At 30.4% G+C, this 12,198-nt stretch overlaps 1 protein-coding gene across 4 annotated transcripts; it reads right to left on the bottom strand.

The window, feature by feature from the left end:
- Positions 1-1,005: 1,005 nt before the first annotated feature.
- On the bottom strand, positions 1,006-8,494 carry BBX18 (B-box zinc finger family protein). 4 transcript variants are annotated; one of them, XM_089405357.1, is made up of 5 exons: positions 8,269-8,494; positions 7,678-7,871; positions 3,445-3,541; positions 1,531-1,646; positions 1,006-1,408 (listed from the first exon to the last, which is right to left on the bottom strand). In XM_089405357.1, exons 2-5 carry the CDS (start codon positions 7,768-7,770, stop codon positions 1,187-1,189), a joined length of 528 nt encoding a protein of 175 aa, XP_089261483.1. In that variant the 5' UTR covers positions 7,771-7,871; positions 8,269-8,494; the 3' UTR covers positions 1,006-1,186. The 4 variants fall into 4 exon arrangements, with proteins under 4 accessions (XP_089261483.1, XP_089261482.1, XP_089261485.1 ...); XM_089405356.1 differs by lacking the exon at positions 8,269-8,494 and adding an exon at positions 7,975-8,262; XM_089405359.1 differs by lacking the exon at positions 8,269-8,494 and adding an exon at positions 7,975-8,262 and having other exon boundaries at positions 1,006-1,384.
- Positions 8,495-12,198: the final 3,704 nt, after the last annotated feature.

Below are 12,198 nucleotides of genomic sequence, written 5' to 3'. Positions count from 1 at the left end.
ATTGTAAACAAACGACCCTCAAAGTAGTTTTGAGGCTGGCCCTAGAGTTTGGTTTATCACAAATTCAACTCTGGTTGCCTAATGGATTCCCAAGAAAATTGCTCTATTTCCCCTTAATACATTTGAATGGTAAAGTACAAACATCTACTTACAGAGTTCTCACATATATTTTTTTTCATATATACCAGGAAAAGAATTAGTGAATAGCTCTTCTCAAACGCTGAATTACGAGTAGAGCCAAAAAAAAAAAAAAACCTAAATATACTCCAAAATGAGAACTCTATTGAACATACTCAAGGTCCTTGCAACTACATTTTGCATTACTTAATTTTTCATTACTTGGCCTTTTTATAAAACAATGGACATTCTAAGGACTATGATCTTATTGACTGTTACAATTTCATATTTTCCTTTCGATGATAAAAATACAGATGTAACTTTCATAATGTAGTTTTCAATTATGTCTGGAGAAAGAACTGCGATAACAAGGTCTTAAACGCCTTGGCATCTATATATTTTTGTTTATATTAAACAAAATACAACTCCTTTTTTTATATGGAAAAAAATACAACGCCTATTTTTTTATTAGGTCAATGGAAAATTTTGTTTTTCAGAGATCTTTATACTTGAAAACCCAGATAGATATAATCTGTGATTTAAACTAACCCCTGTTCTTTCACTTCGTTTGAAGTCCCTACAAACGATGCTATATACATATAATGTTTCATATGTCTATGAGATACTTTTAAAAAGCCCTAACCCAAATAATTTATCTACTTTAAGATGTATCAATTTATATACTTTAAGATGTATCAATTAGCAGTTCTAATATAATCCTCAAAGGAGACCCATTATTTCCATTTATGATTCATAATAAAAACCACCTATATGTGTGTAAGAAAACAGAGTAAACTAAAGAATAAAAACAATCATGCCTTTCAAGGATATTATTACTAACACCATAGGAATAAAAACAGTCATGTAACTATGGTTGTAAAAGAGGCATTAACATGAAGGGTTGTTTTCACAATTCGTAAATGCATTCAAAAATTGCTTGGAGGGTAAGATACAAATGAGAGCAAATACTGAAAACAAGTGCCCAGTAAATGCCCTGAACATGATTGCAACACTATCATTAACACATCCTTCTGACAAGTTTTTATCAGAGGAGGAGCTAAATGATATTTCAGTCCTTTTGCCCATTGGATTGAACATTTTCTTTATTACAGGATGCAACATTATGGATGTTACCATTCGATATGTTGTTATGAGAAGGATCCCCATTGCGGTAGTGCTCTTGACAATACTTTTTCTGCCAAGCTCTTGCCGTTTCCATAGTTTTAGGATTCCCGTGTTCATCTCGCATGTGATTTCCATTTGTAAGCTGCATGTTATTTCCATTTGGAAGCTGATTGTATATACAAAAATTATAATTGGTTTTTTTCCATTAAATTGTAAGAACTTTTAAACAATCCACCTGGCATATCCAGAAATATAATGTCTAAACTCGAAAAATGGGCAGAATCTTACCTCAACTCTTTGCCCCAGCAATAGATATCTTACGTGGGTTCTCTTGCCACCTACATGTACATCCATATCACACTGAAGGCATAGTGATGAGCCATCAATGCTACAGTGTAGAAAAGCTGCAATAGTAGCCGATTAGCAGATTGTTCACAGTAAATAGCTGCTATATCAACGTTTTAACAGAATTCCCAAGAAATTTCTGTTGATTAAAGGGAAGAAAAAACTGTCGACAACAAACAGAATTATTTCTTGAAGAGATATAGAAGAGGGCCATGTACGTAATTCAAAAATAAAACCGTTTTTAGCACAATAATGAGTTACCAATTCTACACTCTAGAAAAGCTGCACGATTGCCCATCAGTACGGTAAATAAGCATTTCTTGGTTTTATAAACAGAGTACAGAGACTACAATAAACAGAATTATGTCTCCAAGGAAATTTACAAAGGTATAAAAGAAACTGAAACCCTCTCAGGCACTTCATGAAAGGAAAGGACAATATATGTAATTCAGAAATAAAACCATTTTATTAGCCACAAATGCTACAGTACAAAAGCTGCAAGATTAGCCAGTTATTACTGTCCAATGCTACACTCTAGAAAAGCTTCAAGATTAGCCCATCAGTACGATAAATAAGCATTTCTTGGTTTTATAAACAGAGTACAGAGACTACAATAAACAGAATTATGTCTCCAAGGAAATTTATAAAGGTATAAAAGGAACTGAAACCCTAACTACTTAATGAAAAGAAAGGACAATATATGTAATTCAGAAATAAAACCATTTTATTAGCCACAAATGCTACAGTACAAAAGCTGCAAGATTAGCCAATTATTACTGTCAAGAAGTATTTTTTGATTTTATAAACAAAAAAACTAAAGCTGCAAGATTAGCCAATTATTACCGTCAACAAGTAATTCTTGATTTTATAAACAAAAAAACTACAGAGTACAATAACCAGAATTTTGTCTCCAATTATGTTTCCAAGGAAATTTAGATAGATATAAGAGTGCAGAGTTTAGATAGAGATATAAGGGCAGAGTCTAACTCTCAGACATTTCTTTTTTTTTGGCATTTTTTTTTTTTTTTTCCTAAATTTGATAGGGATTTTTTGCAATCTTACGGTATAGATTTCTTAAAATAATAAGTTTCAGCAACATAATTTATAAAATTTAAATGACTTCAATATTTTATATATAACTGAATCTTTCAAAAATACATTTTAAACTTCGCAATCTTACCAAAAATTATATCACCAACAAAAAAATTAAAAATTAAATCATTTCACATAAAAAACTATAATTATAACTATTTAATAAAATATATATATATAAAATACTAATATTAAAATAAATAAATAAAATAAAACAAAACAAAGGAAGCTGAGACTTCACCTCCCAAAAGTATCGTCGTGAAATTTGAATGGCTGTTACAAGACAGTACCATAACCCAAAAAAGGAAAAATAAAAAAGCTTAAAACGATCTCACAAATAGAGATTTAAAAAAGCATTATTTCCGTAATGTATTGATACGTAAATGATAAAGAAATAGAAACACCTTACTGATTATGAATTATGGGGCATATGAAGCATTTTTGTGAAATTTTAATGGCGGTTACAACACAGAATTATAACAAACAAAAACAATTAAAAAAAATAAAGCTTAAAATGGTCTCACAAATAGAGATTTAAAAAAAGACATCAAAAATTGTTTTTTAATAAAAAAATTATGACAATTGTTTCTTAATCTGTAAATGATAAAAAATTAATGATAACTATAAACACCTTACTAATTATAAATTATGGATATGATATTTAAAATACCTGTAAATAATATTAATCTCTTATAACCTAAACACATTCCATTAACAAAAAAATGCATTAATTACTGCTGCAATTACAAAAAAACGCATTAATACCTGCTGCAGTTTCACATATGTCACAGCGTGGTACAGACCATGATTCCCTCAGTTGCAGCCTTACATGCCTACTTGCCAACTTATTGCAACCATGAACCTTCACAGCAATAGCCACAAAATTAATAATAATAGTATTAACACCCCTCACCAATTTCAATAAAGTGAAATAAGTTGGGCAATCCCTAATACCAATAATCGGTCATAAAATCATCTATACATTAACACTTTATTTAAAAGAGGCGTCCCAGTCAAAATACCAATAAAATTCATCTATCCATACATATTAATAAAAAGCCAAAGCTTATACAAAGTTCAAAATGTATGACGTACGCAAAATAAAATAAAAAATTATATAAATTTTTTTTGGAAATATGAGAAAAATCAGATATAAACAATAAAAACAATTAAGTAATAAATATTTATAAAATTTAGGCTTTTGTGATCCATATTAAATTTGTGAAAGATTTTTCGGCAAAAATCACATGAAATACCATTTGTCGACGCATTTTGAACCAACCAGTGTGGTTCATCCTCAGGACAAGTTGAAGAAACAGATCCATCCTCAGGACAAGTTGAAGAAACAGATCCTCCAACGGCTAACTTGACCAACAGCTAGTTTGACTCTAGGACCAAGGTCAAATTATTTTATTAATTTAATTAGTAATATTCAGGACCAATCCCTTAAAAATATATATATAAAAAATATGAAAAATTTTTAATGGGTATTTAATTCAAAAAGTATTATTAAAAATTATAGGTTAATTAGTATTTAAATGGAAAATTAGTTACATAAAGGACCTTATAATATAAGAATAAATTAAATGCCTAAATATTAAATATCACCCGATGCAATGAGTGCTAAGTGAACAATTCAAAAATCATGAGAAATTAGTCAGTTACGACTACCTCTCATGGAAATGGTCATACGTTAATGACTTACTTAAGGCAGTTGAATCCCAAAAACGATATCTAATATAATGCACTGCGTAAACCCCTAATAGTTAAATTCAAAAAGAGTGAAGGGATCTCTACTTGAATGGTTCATGATGCACAATACTTGCTAAGGTTTTGCAAATGGGGTAGCAAGCTAAGTAGGCTTGATTGTGGGGAAAACTCCACAGTTAAGCGTGCTTGAGCCAGAGGAGATCTAGGATGGGTGACCTCCCGGGAAGTCCTGGTGACGATTGATTCATTTCACTAGTTTCAATCCCACTTCTTCACCCCTCATTTCACTAGTTTCAATCCCACTTCTTCACCCCCACTTCTTCACCCCTCATTTCACTAGTTTCAATCCCACTTCTTCACCCCTGTGAGCATCGTGATTCATTTCACCTCACATCGTGATTCATTTCACCCCTCATTTCACTAGTTTCAATCCCACTTCTTCACCTTTCAATCCCACTTCTTCACCCCTGTGATTCATTTCACCCCTCATTTCACTAGTTTCAATCCCACTTCTTCACCTTTCAATCCCACTTCTTCCCTGTGAATCACCCGGTGCAATGAGTGCTAAGTGAACAATTCAAAAATCATGAGGTTAATGACTTACTTAACGCAATTGAATCCCAAAAACGATATCTAATGTAAAATAATTTTATTTAAAAGTATTATAAGTTAATTAGTATTTAAATGGAAAATTAGTTACGAAGGACCTTATAATATCTGAATAAATTATACGCATAAATATAAAAATATAAAGTAATATCAATAGACTGTCAGGTTAGTTAGAAAATTAGTTAATTAGTTAAAAATTATAAGTTAATTAGAATTTAAATGGAAAATTAGTTACATAAAGGACCTTATAATATAAGAATAAATTATATGCATAAATATAAATATATAAAGTAATATATAAAATATATATAAAATAATTATAATGGGTGTTTATTTAGAAGTATTATTAAAATTATAAGCTAATTAGTATTCAAATGGAAAATTAGTTACAAAGGACCTTATAATATCTGAAGTAATATAAATAGGCTGTTAGAATTAATAAATATAATGAAATGAGAAAATTAACTCTCTTAAAGTAATATTGAGTTAACTTAAAAGTCTTATAATAATAATAATAACAACTAGAGAAAATAAATAAATAAATAATAATAATAAATAGCTAGAGAGAAGATAAACAAACAAAACAAAAAAAACCATTAAGAGGAGGGCGGAAAAAACGACTAGGAAGAGAGCGCTGGACCCAACACCTACTCATTTTCCAGCCATCCTCTCTATTGAGATTGCTTGGCCTCTTTTCAATCTCAAGCGCTTCCCTAAATTTTCGATGATGGAAGTGCGAAACCTTAGCAATAACATTAGCCTCCTCAATACAAATATGATGATTGGTTTTCTCAGCATGTTCAGCTAAAGCGGAAGACTTAGCTCTCCTATTCTTAAGGTCCGCTGCGTGCTCACTAATCATTTGATTAATGGAGCGACCATTGGTTTTCTCAGCATGTTCAACTAAAGCGGAAGACTTAGCTCTCCTAAGCTTAAGGTCCGCTGCGTGCTCACTAATCCTTTGATTAATGGAGCGACCAGTCTCCCCAATATAGGGGGTCCCACAGGAACAGGGGATCATATAAACACTTTTCATATCCTTAGGGTCGATAGGATCCTTCACCGATCTAAAAGACATACGAATGGTGTTCAAGGGCCTAAAGGTCATAGGGATACTCTTCTTCCTGAGAATCCTTCCAATCTTATCAATGGTCCCCTGAAGATACGGAAGATGGACACCTGGAATTCGTTCTTTCAATTCCCTTTTAGTCAAAAATTCTTGATAGCTTTAAGGAAAGCCTTTTGACCCATGTATCTACTACAACCATTCTCAACAAAGACATCAAACAAATGAAATTTTTCTTTCTCAAAGCTCTTCTTGTCCGAGATCCTTAAAGCCCAAGTAATAATAAAAACATAAAAATATCTAAAAATTAAAAAAAAAAAATTATTTATATAAAGATTATTTATTTGGTCTAGTAATCTCTCACTTCTTTTGCAACATTACTAGAGCATCACTTTTTTTTGCAACATTATAAGAACATACAGATGGTATTACAGTTCTATATTTTGTATCTGTTTTCATTATAAAACTTTAAATATTTATTTTGAAAGTTAATGAGTTTAGTTTTTGAGGTTGGAAGGTCACAGAATTATTTTAGACTAAATGTGATTATATATATATATATAATTATAATTTTAACCAGTAATTTTATTTATATAGAATTAAATTACTTACTTACAGTACATTATTTTATTATTATACAGATATTATATTGTAATAATTAAATTTCTCATTAAAATATTAATATTAAAAATTTAATTTTTTTAATCTTAAAAGATTTAATTTTTATTTAAATCTTAAAAATCTAAATTCTTAAAAAAAATCATTATACATCTTAAAAAAAATCATTAAATCATTATACATCTTGATACGTAATGTCAATTTCTAAATAAAAATCATTTTTTTAATAAAAAATAATTTATTACACATAAAAAAAATTAAAAATAAAAAATAAAAATCATTCATACCCATCTTGGTAATGAGTATGTATCTAAATAAAAACATTTATTTTTTAATTTTAAAAAATGTTTAATGACACATCTTGGTGCATGGTGCATAGTATGCATCTAATTTCTCTAAATAGATGCAATAAATGACATCACATCTTGGTGCATAGTATGCAATGACATCACATCTTGGTGTATGGTATGCATCTACCATCTTCTTGCAGTCCACTTGATAAACAAGCTCATGTATGTCCATCATAGTAATAAAATACAGTCCAGTTAGACAAGATCTGTAACATACTGATGCCAAGAGGAAAATTTGATAAAAAAAAATTATAATAAAATAAATTAACATAAATCACTTCAAAACCCCAGATATTTTAAGCTCCAAAAATGATGGAAAGTTTGTTCATAAAGCTTTTAACCTCCAAAGTTAAAATGAGAAGACACTGGTATTTAGATTTATTCTCCGAAGTTCTATGAGAAGGTGCTGGCATTTAGATTGGACAAGCCTATTTGTATATTCATTTAAAAAATTAGCATAGCCTGCAATTAATTCAACCTGAAACCCAACTCCCAATAAGAATTAAAATATGGCCTACTTAGTTGAAGTAAAATTCCGGGTAAAGATCTGCATAAAACAAGAGGGTTTCACAATGGAAACCACAATCCCTATCCTGAAACAAAAACTAACACAAAATCTGAACAGTGGGTTTTTTTCAGCCATACCTTTTCATCACATTTAGCACAGAGAGCGGCCTCGTCTGCTGCACAAAAAAACTGCGCCGCCGCTGCTTCACAGCTATCACAAAGAGTTCGCATATTTCTCCTGTTTTCCAATTATTATTATCTCTAAAGGAAATAAAACGAAGCCCTGTGCCGCGCAGACTTGTGCTATTCCATGGATCGAACCTGAGCCGGAGCTTTATTCAGAAAGAATACATCCACAATAAGAACAAAACCGATGTAACAAAAACCGAAAGAACTCAAAGAAATGCATTATACTTTATTATCGTCAATATATACCGGGTAAAACACAGAGTTCCAAGAGGGCAACTGCTTCAAAACCCGAAGAAACCCAAGAACTCAAAGAGATGAATTATTATCGTCAATAAATACCAGGTAAAACACAGAATTCCAAGAGGGCAAACAATTTAAAACCCGAAGAAACCTGCCATCGAACCCGGCCCCCTTTTCAGCGATACAAATCTTGTGCGAACCCTCCCCAATTAAAAGGGATAAGAATATCTAGACTGACATAGAACTCCAAAAACAAAACAGCAAAAACCCAGAAGAGGAACTTAGTGGATCTACACAAACCTTCCTCTAGCCACGCTCACGCTCAGGTGGTGAATATAAAGTCCTGAAATGAGATGTTTGCGCAAAGAAGATCCACAGGATGGACAGGTGGTCGAATCTGATATCACTCACTGCACATCAGTGTGAAATCGTTCACAAATTAAAAGACGGGAGTACGATGGCTTTTCATCACAGAAATTGATTTGTGGTGGAGAATGCTCAACGTTTTGCGATGTCCCTCTCGCAGGAAGTGATTTTTGATTTTGGACTAAATCTCCAGTTCCCTTCTGGGCGTCGATGGAATCGAGCAACGGCTCAGATTGGCCCTCTGATTATCCTCCATGTGATCGATCGAATCTCGCCACTTACACGCCTATGGATTGCATAATGCGAGCTTTTTAGTGTGGCGGGGCCCTGTACCTACTCTCTACTTTATCTTCTTATTTTAATACATTTAGTAACATCGGTCGTTGTGTTGTTTAGCGTTTACTGCAAGTAGTTAGATATGCATATATTGGTGGCTCTCAATGCGGAAGAGGATAAAGATTCTGAAACACTTTTGTGGCTAGGTGTCTAGGACGTTGCCTCGATACCACATGTTGTGGCAGGGTGTGTGTAGGACATGTTGCAGCCATGGTGTTAGGGAGAGTTTGTATAATCCAAATTTGTGTTTGGGGTTTTTGTTATGATTTGTGGTGTTTAAGCAATATGCAATGTAATAGTGTTAAGAAGAGTTGTATCTTCTAAATTTGTGTTCAATGTTAGGTGTTATGATATGTGGTGCCTAAGCAATTAGGCAAAATTTGTGCTCAATGTTGGTGTTATGATATGTGGTGTCTAAGCACTCAAGTAAAGATGGGAAACACTTTACACTTTTGAAGATATTTTGTCAGAAGTGTACATCTATCAAATATATATGTGATTAGTATTTTTTTTTGTAATTTTAAAAAAATTGACAAGAAAAAAGGAAAAGAAACAAGTGTCATGTCAGAGGTGTACATCAATCAAATGTATATGTGATTAGTATTTTTTTAAATTTTTAAAAAATGATGAGAAAAAAAGTATTTTTTTAAATTTTTAAAAAATGATGAGAAAAAAAGGATAAGAAATAGGTGTCATTTTGTGTGTGGAGGTTAATGGTCCAAATTTAATAGAAGATGATGAATGGCTTATCTTAATGATTGCAAAGTTGCAAAATTCGATAAGTTATACGACATTATTTCACATGGATGTTGCCCCTTGTTTTACAAGTGGCATATTCATCTTTGTGGGGAGGTTAATGGTAACTATTTCATAGAAGATGATGAATGGCATATGAGCATGGTTGCAACATTGTATAATTTGATAACTTATATGACATTATTTCACATGGGTTTTTTTGTTTTATTCCATGTGGTAGTGGTTGGATGTTGTCCCTTGTGGTTACAAGTGGTATATGCCATTGACTACTTAGTGGGATAATTAAATGACTTATATGATATTAGCTTACATGAAATGTGGTTGTTATCTCATGTGGTTGTGGTTGAAAGATATTAGGTTTGATCTTTTAATGTGTCTTATTAATATTCTCAAACACATTTAGAGATCTCACTAAATGATTTATATGACATTAGTTTACATGGAATGTGGTTGTTATTCCATGTGGTTATGGTTTAAGATATTAGGTTTGATTTTTTGAATCTGTCTTATTAATATTCTCAAATACACTTAGATGGAAAACTAAGTGAAAATAATTACGTTACAACCATCAATAATTACCTTATAATTATCAACATCATGTTAGTAGGGAAGTTGCAAACTATGTTAACACATCCACCTATATGAGGATTAAAAGACATCAAGCCTTACATGTTTTGGTAGACCAATCCTCATAACTATTATGGGATGGTGGGGAAAATATATTATAGTCATAAAAGTTATTCTACAATACAACAAGGTAGGTGCATGTCATTGTTATAAACATAAAAAGGAAGGATAAGGCCAAGCCACAACCAATTAAACACTATGTTAATTAGAAGGGCACATCTTTTATCACAATAATGTTAGGGGTTAAGAGGTTTATAAGTACATATGGCCATATTTCAACTTATAGACAAAAAAAAATTATGGCAGTATTAATATGGATTATATTGAGGCCGTGAGATTTTAATAATGATTGACAATTCTTTGGGTATGGTTATCTCTTTGGCCACAAAAGTGTATGAGTATGCTTTTACAATATTAACCATAATATGTATTAATTACATGAATTTAAGCAAAAGTTTTCTAAGACAAATTGAATTGGAAAGTGGAGATCGAACTTTGACTCAACATTTGAATTACAAAAGTACATATGATGACTCTCTACCTAAAGGCAAACTTTTGTTAAGATTTAAAGGGAAAAATATAAGGTGTTATCTTAGTAGAAAGATCAAAAAATGGGCAACCATTAGCTAAGAGTCAAATAAAATATCAAAGGATTCTACCATGCTCCTTCAACCACTACAACTACTCTAATGCATGAAAAAGTGGAAAAGTCATTGTTACATCTACCTCTTAAAGGTAGATCACCTCCCATCAATCACCAAACACAAATAACCTTTTGGAATATAAAAGAGAAGATAAAAATAAGATTCACTAACTCATAAAATAAATTTAGTCTGGCCATACTTCAATATTGAACACTCCAAAGATTAATTAAATCAAAGTTCAAAAGTAATATAGAGAAAAAAAACAAACAAACAAATATATACAATCTTCAATCAAAGGAGATAGATCACCTCCCATTAATCACCAAACACAAATAACCTTTTAGAATATAAAAGAAAAGATAAAAATAAGATTCACTAACTCATAAAATAAATTTAGTTTGGTCATACTTCAATATTGAACACTCCAAAGATTAATTAAATCAAAGTTCGAAAGTAATATAGAGAAGAAAAAAAAACAAAACAAAAACAAAAAACAAATATATACATTTTCAATCAAAATTTGTAATTAGGAAGTGTGTTTAATTTTATAAATTTGTTAAAGTAAAATCAGATTTTGTTTGAAGAATTTAGAATTTATTAATAAATATCTTTGTTATATAATTTAATGAAATTATATATATATAAGTAATTTTTTATGGTTAAAATGTGTAATTTTAAATGTGAAAATAAAAAACCAAAAAGTTTTTATATTTTATAACATAATTTTTTTCTTTTTCTTTTTTTTTTTCTTTTTTTTTTCACAATAATTTTATCTAATTATAACTAATATCAGTGACATTTCACATCTAATATTATTTATACATAAAGTTCACATTTCACATCTAATATTATTTATAGATAAAGTTTACATTTCGCATCAATAATATTATTCAAAAATAAAATAGAAATTTACTTCACTACAATCTTATATAATTATAGCCTATATTAATAACATTTCACATTCATAATAGTATTTAAAGATAAAACTTAAAATATAAATTTATTATTTTTAATAAAATAATTATTTAAATTGTTGAATTTGGACTTCTCTAATTCATAACAATTTATTTAGAAGAGTTTTTGGTGAAAATCACATCATAATTCTTTTGTAGACATATAGTCGTTCGTAGTCAAATATAGTCATTGGATGATCTGCTCTCTTTATTTATCATGTAGCCATGATCTGGTTCTTCAACTTGTCGTGAGGATGAACCACACTTGTTTATTTATCCTGTAACCATGATCTGGTTCTTGAACTTATTGTGAGGATGAACCACACGTGTTGGTTTGAAACCGGTCGACAAATGAATTATGATGTGATTTTCAGAAAAAACTCTTAGAAATAAATTATTTAAATTATTAATAGTGAAAAATATATGTTACAAATAACATTTTGATATTAACTAAATATATTTAAATATTATTTTGGCATTAACGATTTAAATATTATTTAGCATTAACTAAACATATTTAAATATGCATCATAAACAAATTTAAAAAT

This window comes from Pinus tabuliformis, chromosome 2_2 (genome assembly GCF_031772625.1).
Source record: "Pinus tabuliformis cultivar Carrire ecotype Pingquan chromosome 2_2, CPIR1, whole genome shotgun sequence".
Taxonomy (NCBI): Eukaryota; Viridiplantae; Streptophyta; class Pinopsida; order Pinales; family Pinaceae; genus Pinus; species Pinus tabuliformis.
This window is presented reverse-complemented; position numbering and strand designations above follow the sequence as displayed.

Bases quoted from the DNA above. Each gene is read 5' to 3' on its own strand.
- BBX18 (XM_089405357.1), bottom strand. From the start codon at position 7,770: ATGCGAACTCTTTGTGATAGCTGTGAAGCAGCGGCGGCGCAGTTTTTT. The intron at 3,542-7,677 runs GTATGGCTGAAA...ATTGCTGTGAAG, and splicing joins GTGCTAAATGTGATGAAAAG to GTTCATGGTTGCAATAAGTT. The intron at 1,647-3,444 runs GTATTAATGCGT...CTACTATTGCAG, and splicing joins CATATGTGAAACTGCAGCAG to CTTTTCTACACTGTAGCATT.